We start from the raw sequence: 15,144 nt of genomic DNA on the forward strand, positions 1-15,144 counted from the left end.
AACGAGACTGGCTCTATAACTCCTTTTATTTATCAAATTAAGACAATCAACTATGATCGCCTTCAAAGTAGTTCCCATCTGTGTTGACACACGACTGCATACGATGCTTCCACATTCCAAAGCAATTCCGCAGGTCATGTTGTGTAATGATGCCAATGAGTTCCGTCGTTTTCGCTTTCACCTCTTCCACAGACAAAAAATGTGTTCCTTTCAGCATGAACATTATCTTTGGGAACAGGTAGAAGTCGCAGGGAGCTAAATCTGGTGAATAGGGTGGGTGCTAAGTATGATGATGCGGTTTTTTTTAAAGCTAAATATTGCTTTACAGATACAGCGTTGTGATCTGGTGCGTTGTCCTGGTGTAAAATCCACCCGTTTGTCCACAATTCTGGTCGTTTCCTTCTTACACGTTCGCGCAATTTTGTCAAAACATGAATATAATATAGCTGGTGTATCGTCTGGCCGCTGGGAATCCACTCTGCCATCACAATACCCTTGACAGCAAAGAACACAATCAACATGGCCTTGAACTTCGAAGGAGTCATTTGTGTTTTTGGGGGTCTTGGAGAGATCAGTCTTCCACTGCATTGACTGTTGCTTGGTTTCCGGGTCATATGTAAATATCCAAGTTTCATCGCAGGTAATTACAGAATCTAACAAATCTGGTTCATCCTCAATTCGTTTCAAAGGGTCTTTTTTTTTTTTTTTTTTTTTTTATTGTCCCCAGAATATAAAAAGGCAGTGTCAGGGTTGGGGTGCCCTGAGCTCACTGTCTCACAATATTTTTTAAATTTCATATGATATACAGTTTTATATACATACATATAAATGGCAAAATATATACACACGAATAGATAAAATCCATGTATATTGTTGTTGTTGATATTTTGTTTGTTTGTTTTTTTTATTAATTTTTTTTTAAATTATTATTTTCTGGATCCAAGAAGGAAAAAAGAAGAAAAAGGAGATGTTATGTACGGAATTAGTATTGATACAAGAAAGTATTATAAAAAGATGTGTGAAGGAGTATAAAGTGGGAAGAAGGTATTTTAGAAATAAATATATCTCAATATTTGATAGATTTAATAAATTTTTATGATGTTTGAAATAAATTATACCACTGCTCCCATACTGTCTTGAAATCTTCATAATTACCATTTTTATATAAGATACATTTTTCAGTTTTCAACTTTTCTTTAATTATAGTTTTTAAGGCAGAGAAGTTTAATTTTTGTTTTTGTATTTTCATGGAATAAATATAATATTTTATGTTAATAATTAACCAATTTATTGCATATGTATTTGTTTTTTTAAGCAGACCCAAAATGGCAATATGTTTATCTATAATTATGTACTCTTCTATAGTATTGAATATCCAGTTTGTAATATCTTTCCAAAATTCTTTAACATAGCAACACTCATAAAATAAATGTTCAACCTTCGATCTTTGTTAATTGCATCACGCACTTTTTCAATGTTTTCATCAGTAACTGTTGTGCGTGGACGGCCTGGGCGGACATTGTCTGTCACACTTTCTCTGCCTTCTGAAAGTCGTTTATGCCATTCACAAACGCGTGAACGAGACATGCAATCTTCGCCATCTGAAAAAAAATCTGAAAAGTTTCGGTCGCAGATTTGTTTAGTTTCACAAGAAACTTTATGTTAACTCGTTGTTCATTTTTGCAGTCCAGGGCCGTACCCTCCGGGGGGAGGGGGGGGGGGCAGGGGGCAGGGGGGGGCAGCTGCCCCCCCCTGAGAATCTTGTCCTTTTTTTTTTTTTTATATATCTCCAGTAATAGCATAGAAATGTTTAATCTTTATAGTATGTTAAAAATTATTTATAAAATTTAGTGCCCCCCCATGGATTTTGGTCAGGGTACGGCCCTGCAGTCCGCCATTTTCCGACAAAGCGCAAGAACACGACTTTACTTGAATCAGCGTCCACCTGTAGTGAGTGAAGCGATCAACTTGAGACTTGGCACACTGTGATAGGATAGATCATGCTCTGTAATCATCTATTTGTCCCTTCCCTCCGACTTCTAATACCCGAGGTATAGAGTCAGTCTCGTTTCTTTTGTGTCGGACCTCGTATATATATATATATATATATATATAAGAATTGACCGCAATTATGTTTTAGTTCATGCAAGTATGAACCGAAAAAACGATGTGCACATTGTATGAGCCCGCGAAGCATGAACCAAAAAATAACTGCGGTCAAATCTTATAATTAAATTTATATGCATACTTTAACAATACATAACTGAATTTATTTTGTTTAGCTTTAAATACGCCTGTAGTATTGTTTGTGTAAACTTCATTGATATTTATGTCGCGTAAGAATGCGAACGTTCATTCGCTATCATTTGAATCAGGTGATTTTTTTGTAAATGACGTCATTTCCTCTAGCTGCTGTGCATTTTTACGGATCGTTTAGTTATGTTGGAAGGAATTGTCCTATTCGTGTTTAGTTTATATTTTATGAAAGTGAACGAAGAGAACGTGTCTAACATTTATGCTGTTGGTGGAACCGTTTAATTTTTGCCAACAGCTGTAGAACATCGCTTACAAGTAAGTTACAGAAGTGAAGTTTCCTACATGATTTCTTTGGCCACCGACCGAGTCTCATGTCATGATTAGCGAAGAGGTTGGGGTTTTTGCGGGTGTTTTTTTTGTAAAATCAATGCGTACATATCTACATGTCTACTCTGCTATAGCATTTTCCTTTAATTTATCATATACTTTTTTTGTAGCTTTTACGTGTGTTTTCTTCAAAATATCTAAATATGATTGCCAGAATAATCCGGCTTGTTGCACAAAGGTAGTGCGAGTCAGTGCGTGTGTGTGTGTGTGTGGGGGGGGGGGGGGGGGGGTACTAGGCGTGCCTTAAATTTTTTCGGTTCATCGAGATATGAATGAAAAAAAGTAAGCACCTCTGGACCAAACAGATTGCCGTAAAGTGTATAGACGCAAAGAAAATTTAATTATATATATATATATACACACCAACACGCATATTGTGAAGCCTATGGAGCCAATAATTGTTTTATCTTGTACACTTGTAACACATAATACAACTAAAATGAAATGGTAATCAGTCTAAGTGCGTATGTATTCATACACCAAGTAGTGCGAAATATACGTCCGACATCATGGAATTTCTTAAGCCCTGAAAGTGTATCAAGTGGCTTCGTGGAAAAAAAAAAGTTTACTCAAGAAGGAACATTGCTTATAGTCAGAAAAATGGTGTACTTATATGAATGCATTACGAACCAGAGGCGGATCGGGGGGGGGGGGGGGGGGGGGGTAGGGGCCCACCCCCCCCCAAAATTTTGCGATAGTTATAATTTTATTATATATTAATTTTCTTCTTTTTTTACGACCCCCCTCCAAATCTCCGCCAAAGTTCCATTTGCATTCCATCTCATGCCACTGCCCCCCCCCCCCCCCCCCAATGGATTTTCTGGATCCGTCACTTCGAACATGTAGTTACGCCCATAATATTTACTGTTAATTCATATTGATACAGATTTCAAAAGCGCTTGAATTTCAATGGTTATGATGAAAAGCTTTTGAATTTGTCAAACCCATGAAAAGTGCTTGAATTGCATATTTCTGCTGGAAAAGTTTGTTTTGTTTAACAACACCACTAGAGGACATTGATTTATTAATCATCGGCTATTGGATGTCAAACAAATGGTCGTTTTCACAGTCATAAAGAGGAAACCCGCTGTAATTTGTTCGATTAACAGCTAGGGATCTTTTATATGCACCATCCCACAGACAGGATAGTACATACCACGGCCTTTGTTACACCAGTTGTGGAGCACTGACTGGAAAGAGAAAAACGGGTTAAAACTAAGGTCTGCGCCTTTAACGGGTGCTTGAATTTTGTCTTCCAAATTGTGTGAACCTTGTACATGAATCATAATTTTTTTTTTTTTTAAATTACAATTAATGACATATTTAAATAAACGTTGTTGTTGTTGTTATTATTTAAACTTATTTTCGTGATTATATCCAATTAAGGTTCAAGCACGCTGTCCTGGACACACGCACATCAGCTACTTGTGCTATTCGTCCAAGACTGAGGGTTAGTGAGAGTCGTTAAACTCGTTCTGTGTGGGAGCCTGTACGGGGATACGAACCCAGTACCTACCTACCAGCCCTAAGTCCGGTAGTTTTACCACTGCACCACCGAGGCCGGTTGATATTTAGTGAAATACACTTCGTATAGTGATACGCTCCAGTCAGTGCACCACTACTGGTACATCAAAGGCAGTGGTATGCACTACCCTGTCTGTGGGATGGTGCATATAAGAGATCCCTTACTGCTAATCGAAAAGAGTAGCCCATGGAGTGGCGACAGCGAATTTCCTCTTTCAATATCTGTGTGGTCCTTAACCATATGTCTGACGCCATATAACCGTAACTAAAATGTGTTGAGTGCGTCGTTAAATAAAACATTTTCTTCCTTCGTACAGTATTAATCATAAGAATAATGTCTAAAACTGGTTATAGTTAAATTTAGTTAACTGGACAGGACACCACCAGCACACAGTGTCGCCTGCTCATCCCCCTTAGTTTATTAATTAACCATTAAAGGGCATGTCCTGAGTTTACAGTCATTGTAAGATTTATTTAAGATTTATTAAGATTTATTTGATTTATTACGATTTATTTAAGATTTATTAAGATTTATTTTTAATATAAATAATTAAAATTCACGTACGTACCTTTGTTTGACACCCAATAACCGATATGTATTTGTGTGCTGAGGTGTCGTTAAACATTCATTCATTCATTCATTCATTCATACAATATTACATGATTTGTATTTTTAATGTATATAATCCTATTCATATACTTACGTTTGTTTGACACCCAATAACCGATGTGTATTTGTGCAGGCCCGTAGGAACCGGGAGGGGGAGGGGTTGGCGGGGATCACGTGCCCCCTATTTGTGAGCCTTTTTCTAAAAGTCACATTAATGTTTGCCATTGTAACCAAAATCTGATATAGAGTTTGTACCCGATCCGTCAGTGCTCCCCCCCCCCCCTCCCAAAGTCGTTCCTACGGGCCTGTTGTGTGCTAGGGTGTCGTTAACATTAATTCATATATTCATTCATTCATTCATTCAGACAATATTATATAATTCGTATTTTTAATATAATCCATACACTGATATTCGAAGCAAGAAAATAACTTTAATATGTAATTATAGTCATCAAACATGATATGTTTGTCGTGAGCATGTTACAAAGGCAGCACACTCAAAATAGTTGTTTTAACTCACTGCCCTGTACACCGGCCTCGGTGGCGTCGTGGTTAGGCCATCGGTCTACAGGCTGGTAGGTACTGGGTTCGGATCCCAGTCGAGGCATGGGATTTTTAATCCAGATACCGACTCCAAACCCTGAGTGAGTGCTCCGCAAGGCTCAGTGGGTAGGTGTAAACCACTTGCACCGACCAGTAATCCATAACTGGTTCAACAAAGGCCATAGTTTGTGCTATCCTGCCTGTGGGAAGCGCAAATAAAAGATCCCTTGCTGCATGTCGTAAAGAGTAGCCTATGTGGCGACAGCGGGTTTCCTCTAAAAAACAGTGTCAGAATGACCATATGTTTGACGTCCAATAGCCGATGATAAGATAAACAAATCAATGTGCTCTAGTGGCGTCATTAAATAAAACAAACTTTCTTTACTGCCCTGTACAGACGGTCCATATAACAGCGTGCGTCAACCTTAATAGAATATTTATAATCGAGAAAATCAAGTCAAAATGAATTGCAGTTTCGTTCCCAAGCGTACAATTAAAGGGACATACCCTAGTTTTTAAACACTAAGGCATATTTTGGACTATTATAGCCGTTTTTGATAACTGAAATCATACTTTACTTAGATTTTATGCTTTAGATTATCAATTTCCGTACATTTGAAGTGTTTTTTTGGTCATCCGTGTGTTTTTAATATCACAAAATGCATTTCTCATATTTTTTAAAACGCACGTGCGTCTGAGAAGCAACAGTTATGGAGTCGAGCTTTAGTCTATTTTCAGAGAGTATTTCACCATTTCAAAGTCACAGACTCATGTTTCACTGAATTGTAACTTTATCCAAATGCGTGTTACAGGTTGGTAGATAATTAACTAAACTTGGTGTCCATTTTTACGAGTTGAAACTAGGGTCTGCGCCTTTAACTCACTGCCCTGTACAGACTGCCCATATAACAGCGTAGAATATTTATAATCGAGAAAATCAAGTTAAAATGAATTGCCGTAGTTTCTTTCCCTGGCGTACAATTGAAAGTTTTACCCCGCGTAAAGAACCTCAGTTGCGTGACATTTATATAAATCAGCGTCTTTAGGCGAAACACAGCCCAATATTATTTGACTTAAAAATGCAAGGTGTGCTTCGGAGACAGTAACAAACCCACCCGAAACAATCTTCTTTTTACGAACAGATAATGAATGTATTCCTGCCTCGCAATTCGTCATATTCCGTCAGACCGAACAACACCGCATATAAGACAGAACGAGTTCGCCAGGTAGAAACTTTTCGGCTTCCAGTAGTCTCGAGTCAGATAGCCATTCAACCGGCAACAACAACACACACTAAAAAAAGAATCGTCTGCTTCTTTTACATTCACGTTTCGGCTGAATGACTATGCGTTTTACCTACCTGTCCGGAAAAACGTAAATCCACAAACCTGCCACTATGTGTACACGCTGTTTACGCAACGTCGGGAAACTCTGAGAAGTTTTTATATTTTTTTTTACCCCTTCCCTATTTATTTACCCTTTCGACAGCGATGTTGATTTTTGTGTTACCTGTGTGTTGACTGAAAGATTATTTGTACCATTGAATCCTGATAAGACTGGAAGGCTGGATTTACCTGTGATAAATTAGGAAGTGTTTTCTGTCCACGAACTCTCGATATGGCTACCTTACAGGTGAGTGAGTGTACGGCTAAAACGTACAGTGTTGTGTACGGTTCAGATTAACATGCTTTTGTCTACAGGCGCCGTGTAACGGTGTACGCGCACGCTTAATCACAGGTGTTAAAGCAATAACACCTGTTGGGTTCACGTATTTGTTTATTTGCAGGGAATATAAATACATATGTAAAGAGTGAAAGCAAAAGCCGTGTTTAACGATTCCTGGTTTTCTGTTACAGCGACTGTATGGTTGGTTTTGGTTGGAACGTAAAACTGTCTTACTTAGAAAAGATTTATTTTTGTACACCCGTGGTTAATGAATGAATGAATGTTTAACGACACCCCAACACGAAAAATACATCGGCTATTGGGTGTCAACCCTCGTGGTTAATATCAGTCTGAGCAGCAAAACGATTATCGGAATCAAAATCGTATCTTAGCATATCGCAGAGTAAAAGGGATGTTTTAAAAAGGTTGCTGCTACCGTGAATCACTACCATGTGTTTTAAATTTGTCTATAGATCTATGTACTGTCACTCCCCAGGACAACGTATTCTACACTGTGGTTTTACATAAATATATATAAATAATATTTTCATATACTTACCATTTGTGACACCCAATAGCCGATGTGTAGTTTTGTGCTGGGGTGTCGTTAAACATTCATTCATTCATTCATACATTCTTCCCAGTCCATCTACAAGAGGAATGCCATTCCAGATAGTCATTATATATGATGAATGAATCAATGAATGAATGAATAAATGAATCAATCAGTGAATCAATCCGTAAGTCAGTCATCAGTCAGTAATCAATAATTAGTTTTAAAAAAAATTGTTTTGTTTAACGACACCACTAGAGCAACAACAATTTACAAAATGTACAAAGAAAACAAAGTAAAGTAAAGTAAACTTTGTTTTATTTAACGACGCCGCTAGAGCACATTGATTTTTTTATCTTATCATCGGCTATTGGACGTCAAACATATGGTCATTCTGACACTGTTTTTAGAGGAAACCCGCTGTCGCCACATAGGCTACTCTTTTTACGACAGGCAGCAAGGGATCTTTTATTTGCGCTTCCCACAGGCAGGATAGCAGAAACCATGGCCTTTGTTGAACCAGTTATGGATCACTGGTCGGTGCAAGTGGTTTACACCTACCCATTGAGCCTTGCGGAGCACTCACTCAGGGTTTGGAGTCTGTATCTGGATTAAAAATCCCATGCCTCGACTGGGATCCGAACCCAGTACTTACCAGCCTGTAGACCGATGGCCTTCCACGACGCCACCGAGGCCGGTCTAAGAAAACAAAGAAAATCATATCTAAATACAAATCAGCACCGCATCAATTTTGTTTAAATTAAAAACAAAATTGGATCCAAGACATGAGAAACGTTTATCCTTGCCATTCATGCAACCCCCCCCCCCCCCCACACACACAAACTACAATCCCAAGGCCGTACCCTGATCAAAATCCTAGGGGTGGGGTGGGGGTGGGGGATGCACTACTTTTTATAAACATATGAAACACTATACAAATTAAAACCTGAGATGTGTATGCTATTTTCTGGAGTATAAAAAAGAGAGAAAAAAAAGTGAGATTCTCGGGGGGGGGGGGGGGGGGGGGCGCCCCCCAAAAACTCAACAACCAACAACAACCCTAAAACACAACAAGAAAAAGCAAACAACAACAATAACAAAAACAACAAAAAACCCAAACAACTACAACCAAAGAAAAACCCCCAACACCCCTCCCCCGCCCATATTAAATTATTCTGCTCTTTGTTAATAAATCTAAATTCCATGTCAAAGCTACGATATAGAGTATTATTTTAATAATAGACAATGACGGGTCAATGACGTAGGTTATCGGCTTTAACCTGAGAAAACCCAACGAGACGTACCAGTGGAATTCCCCATTCGTAATAAACAGGATAAAGCCAATATAACCTACGTCATCGAATTGTTATATTTATCCTAAAACTCAACGAGAAGAGTGGGAAAATCATCTTTATTTCTAATGCTAGTGTCAGACTACCAACTGTCACGACAGAGTTAGCCAAATCGCTGGTCTCACGACTTCTACGACTGTCCTGTTGCTAGTCTAAGCGCTCTTACAACTCGATTATCGTCGTATACAACTCCTACGACAGATTAGTTGTTAATCTGAGCGCACCTGTCGTAAGTTGGGAGTGGAGGAAGTTACAGCGCAACTCCGTTGCAACAGTTGATAGTTTGAGCATAGCTTTCGATATGTTCTCGAAAGGCCTACAAATTCATATATATATATATCTTTTGACTGAAATTTTGACACCCAATAGCCGATGTGTATTTTTGTGCTGGGGTGTCGTTAAACATTAATTCATTCATTTGATTGAAATTAATTATGTAAAATACATACAACTGACAGACATCTAGTTATTTAAGACAACACTTGAGTCAGACAGATCACGTGATAATCGATATAATTCTGCTAGTAGAAATTTATGACTATATGTTCATATACTAGTACTTACCTTTTGTGACACCCAATAGTCGATGCGTATTTTTATGTTAGGGTGTCGTTAAACATTCATTCATTCATTCATTCAATTTATGACTTTGCATTAAACTGTCATTATAACTGGTCTGTACAAATAGTGGTTTTAATTAATTTATTTTTGAAATATTTATTTTAAAAATGTATAAAATATACATCTCTCTCTCTCTCTCTCTCTCTCTCTCTCTCTCTCTCTCTCTCTCTCTCTCTATATATAATATATATATATACATATATATACACACGTGTGTGTGTGTGTGTGTATATATATATATATACACATACATATATATATATATATATATATATATATATATATATATATATATATAAAAATATATATATATATACATATTATGGAGATGACTCTATATACTGTGGCCCCAATTTATTTTAGGACTGGATAAACAAGCATTTCTTTCTTTTCCGAACTCCATTCTTATATATAACATCATAATTATCAGTTGTCCCTTTCTGATGACGAACAGAAACATGTTAAAGGAAATTATTATTTTAAAACAACGGTGAAGAGGAGTGGAAAACAAAAGGACAGCCACACCCTACCGGAAAATCCTATTTTGTCTTCTCCGGTTTTTGTTTGTTTTGTTTTGTTTTGTTTTAAATTTTTATTTTTGATTTCTTCTTCTTCTTGATGATGTTGTTCAAAATACGAAAACGTACTCTGTCTAATTTAAAAATGTTTCTTTTTTTTTCCACCTGGAGATGACACTATATTACTGTGCCTCCAATTTTATTTTAGGACTGGATACACACGCATGTCTTTCTTTTCCGGACTCCATTGCGTTCTTGTATTACATTTAGTCATATCATACTATTCAACGACAATCTCGTCCCTTACACAAAGGAATGTTCGTCAGCGAATATAGGCCTACTCACACACACAAACTTATAGACTTAGCACACACCAACTACCGGTCTATTCACTGCAACCATTCACCGGTTGAATTATACGCTGTTACGGTTGACGAACCAATGAATTTCGCCATTGAATTTCTGGGATTTAGACGCGACCACCTACTGTTGTTAAAGTAATAAATACGTTTCCCCAGGGATAATGTATCTATAGCTACATACTGTATGATAGTCAGACATTGAAAATATATCAAAATGCCTTTTTATAAACTTTATTAAGAAGATAAGACAGGCGCGGTAGAGTTTTTAGATATAATTATTCGGGTATAATAGCCGATCGAAAATTACGTACACTCTAGTGGGTGGGGGAGGGGGGAGGGAGGGTGTGTATCACGTGGTGCCTTATAAAATGATAAGGAGGGAGGAGGGAGTGTTTTGTCAATGTCTCATGTTTTATTCATGAAGTAAAATGCAGCCATGTTGAAGGTTTCCCCCTTCCTTTTGTTGTTGTTGTTGTTGTTGTTGTTTAACGACACAGGTAGAGCTCACTGATTAATTAATCAGTGTCTAGTGGATGTAAAATGTTTTGACAATTCTGTGTACGTAGTCTTCATAAGAAACCCGCACAAAATTTAATTAGCATCAAGTGATCTTTTATATGCATTTCCCCCACATACTGAACAGCACATACCACGACCTTTGATATACAAATTGCGGAACATTGAAAAAATTCAGTGGGTTTCCCGTGAAGATTCGATCCTACGACCCAGACACCTTATGCGACCGCTCTACCCACTGTGCTTAATCTTTCCCCGACATTTCATTCATTTTAACTTATTTTTATGCTTATATCCAATTACGGTTCAATCACGCTGTCCTGGGCAAACACCTCAGCTATCTGGGCTGTCTCTCCAGGACAGTGGGTTAGTTGTTAGTGATTAATGAGAGAGAAGAGGGTGTAGTGGTCCTAACACCTACCCATTGAGCCCTTAAGAACTCGCTCTGGGTTGGAGTCGGTACCGAGCTGCGAACCCTGTACCTTCCAGCCTGTAGTCCGATGGCTTAACCACTGCGCCACCGAAGCCGGTTTCCTCGACAGCCAGTGAAAACGCGGTGTGTGTCAAAGAAAACACTTGTAGTGTTAAGTACAAGCAATAACCCACGGTGCTAAGTACGCACACATTATTATCTGTCTGGTCACGTTCATATGATGTATTAGCAAACACCTTACAATCTTGACGCGTGTAAGGATATCGATAGCCATTATAGTCAGGGACAAACCTAGAGATGGCTGGTGGGGATATTTTTTGTTTAAAAATACTCTTTTTATCAATACCCTTTGGCCAGATTCCTTTTTTATTGGACCCCCCCCCCCCCCCCAATTTATTTTAAGCGATGTACAGCCCTAATATTTATAGGTGCGTGAATACGCCATGATTTATAATAGCAATGTGTAGCATACAACCAGTTAGCGCAAGTACTCTGACTGTAAGAGAACTAGACGAACATTTGGACGGTTATGACGCTCGTCCAACGCGGTCGGTTTAGGATCAATCCCCTTCAGTGGCCCCATTGGGCTATTTCTCGTTCCAACCAGTGCTCCACAACTGGTGTAACAAAGGCCGTGGTATGTACTATCCTGTCTGTGGGATGGTACATATAAAAGATCCCTTGCTGCTAATCGAAAAGAGTAGCCTATGAAATGCCGACAGCAGGTTTATCTTTCTATATATCTGTGTGGTCCTTAACCATATGTCTGACGCCATGTAACCGTAAATAAAATGTGTTGAGTGCGTCGTTAAATAAAACATTTTTGTTGTTGTTGTTGTTGTTGTTGTTGTTGTTGTCTTGTCCAAATGTCCGTCTAGTTCTCTTACAATGAAATGTACTCGGGCTAACAGCCAAGCAGGGGCGATTTAAATTAATAATACAATGCACCGCTGGACATCCTAGATATATAAAACGTCTGGAAAGAGTTTAGCTCTCCCAATGTTTTAAATTTAACAGACGATAATCAGAATGTAACATTTCCTATGCTACAAGTAAACACATGGGTACCTTTTCGTAATTCGTGCTGGTGCAACTGTCCCTTGACGCCCAAGACCCAAAGAAAAAAAGGCGGGGGTCCGGGGTCCTATTCCCACCACTTGATGACGAAAATGGACGTTTTTTTCTATTTTGTTTATCCTGTTCTATACTCTTCAAAAAAGTAGAGGAACTCTAATAAGAATTTACAATTGCCATAATTGTAAGGTATGTTAGCTGTGGGGAATGGTTATATGATAATAGTGAATTAATTGGGCAAACATTACAACCGGAAGTTTAGTATTACAGTAGGTTTTATGACCACTAAAGATCTTGAAGGACGATTGGGGTCAAAAGTGAAATTTGAAAGTTGACGTTTTTTTATCAGTATTAAAATCGCAAATTCAAACAATAAAAATGACTAAAAACAAAACAATAACAACTGTATGATCAACAGAATGAAAAGGATTGACAGAAATAATGTTCCAAAGTGATTACAGGACCTTCCTGGAAATTGTCAAAATCGAGAATGACACCCCACGCACGTGTACGGGGCAACTGCATGGTGCATGTGCAAACTATGGAATGTGTTTCGGTGTGTTGATAAACCACCTGAACGTTCTTTACTAGGATGTTTGTGGTCAAAACGTATAACATTAATATTTTAGGTTCCCCTACTTTTTTTGAAGAGTATATATAAAGATAACAATCAGACTTATACCGCCACTTAAGACTGTGCCACCCCCCCCCCTACCAACACACACACACACACACGATATTGTGCCCCTACCCCAGATTCCGTTCCTTCGCCCCCCCCCCCCCCCGCCCTGATAGGTACGGCTCTGATAAATTACCCAACCATTTGACACATGATTACATCCATTGAAGGTTCAAGCACGTCAGTCTTAATATATTCGTGTCCGTTAGATACTATTTATCTCACAACTCGTTGCTTAAAAACGTATCAAACTCGCTTTCGCTCGTTAGATACTATTTATCTCACAACTCGTTGCTTAAAAACGTATCAAACCCGCTTTCGCTCGTTAGATAAAGAATAATACATGAGTGACCGTTAAATACCATTTATCTCACAGCGAGTTGTTTTAAAATGTATCTAACGAGCGAAAGCGAGTTTGATACGTTTTTAAACAACGAGTTGTGAGATAAATGGTATCTAACGGACACGAATGTATTATTCTATTTCTTACATATCCGCAAATACCAGGTTTTAACATCTTTTTGGACTAAAAGTTATTTACAGCCGTTGCGTTTGTAGCGAACTTACACGTCACAGACACATGATTGTCAGGTTAACTATACGTCACAATGTAATCTATTTCCACCGTGTTGCTTTTCACTGGCTGCTTGGCACTGGTGACCTGGTCATCACCTAGGAGCAGCCAGTCGTATGTCATGAAATTGTTAATACACATTCGTGTGTTAACAACCCATGCATTATCAAAAATAACGCATGGTGTTCTCACCAACGGGTGTGTAAGAAATACATTTTAAAACAACTCGTTGTGACATAAATGGTATCTACACATTACACATGTTTATTTTCGCCAAAAAAATATACATTTTGTAGGCATACATAAATATTTATATATAAAATAATATAATGTGCACATTGCGGGGAATGGTATGTAGCAATCGATAAAATTCTATAGTAAATATGAACATCCTATAAATGTCCTAGCTGATTTGTCCAAGACATGACATGGCGTAAGGCCAAACAGATCATTCACTTTCATTTCATCTTATTTTCGTTCTTATATCCAATTAAGGTTCAAACACGCTGTCTTGGGCACACACTTCAGCTATCTGGGCTGTCTGTGGTATTACACCTACCCAATGAGTCGTTAAAACTGGCTCTGGGTGAAGGGCGGTACCGGGCTGCGAACCCAGTACCTACCAGCCTGATGTCCGATGACTTAACCACGACACAGCCGAGGCCAAACAAATCATACACTCCATGACCCGTTCTAAATCTGCCACTGTTTCAATGTATTCCTCCGCGCGGTGTGGGAATCGCAAGATTCTGATTTGTCTGTTCTCGAAAGGTCAAAGTCCAGGCAGCTTCTTCGTAATCCATTTTACACACCTGCTGACAAAACACAAAACGTTTTTTTTTTTCTTTCTTCTCCATCTCATTTGTCTTCCCCGCACATAGTAGGAATCGCTTATTGCTGAGGCCAATAAATAATGCAAACATTGTCGAAACGGAAGCGTATATCTCGCCCTTCTTTTCGTCACGGAAGATTGAAAACAGATTGAGAAGGGGTGTGTTACAGACGAGATGAGTTATAGTACGGGAAGAGTACTAATGATTCAGAACCGACCACGGTGGTGCTGTGGTTAAGCCATCGGACATAAGGCTGGTAGGTACAGGGTTCGCAGCCCGGTACCGGCTCCCACACCCAAAGCAAGTTTTAACGACTCAATGGGTATGAGTAAGACCACTACGTCGTCTTCTCTCACTAATTACTAACAACTAACCCAATAGAAGAGAGGAAAAACAGGAAAAACTAAATCTGAATGACAAAGCTATTAACACTTTCAAAATCGTATCTCTACCAGGTAAAGTCTCAATGGTGTTTTGACTATATCATGACTGCTCTATTGTTTAAAGTTTGTTTTCGTTTAACGACACCACTAGAGCACAATGATCAATTAATCGTCGGCTATTGGATGTCAAACATTTCGTAATTCTGACACAGAGGAAACCCGCTAAATTTTTTCCAGCAAATGATCTTTTATAATAACTTT

At 38.4% G+C, this 15,144-nt stretch overlaps 1 protein-coding gene across 1 annotated transcript in view; it reads left to right on the forward strand.

The window, feature by feature from the left end:
* The first annotated feature begins 6,710 nt into the window (after nucleotides 1–6,710).
* Nucleotides 6,711–15,144, forward strand: part of LOC121376891 — a 109,143-nt gene continuing 100,709 nt past the window's right edge. Inside the window, exon 1 of the mRNA XM_041504674.1 lies at nucleotides 6,711–6,952. Coding sequence (XP_041360608.1) covers nucleotides 6,938–6,952 — 15 coding nt within the window. The 5' untranslated portion in view covers nucleotides 6,711–6,937. The remainder of the gene's footprint in view (nucleotides 6,953–15,144) is intronic.

Source organism: Gigantopelta aegis, chromosome 7 (assembly GCF_016097555.1).
Source record: "Gigantopelta aegis isolate Gae_Host chromosome 7, Gae_host_genome, whole genome shotgun sequence".
Lineage (NCBI taxonomy): Eukaryota > Metazoa > Mollusca > Gastropoda > Neomphalida > Peltospiridae > Gigantopelta > Gigantopelta aegis.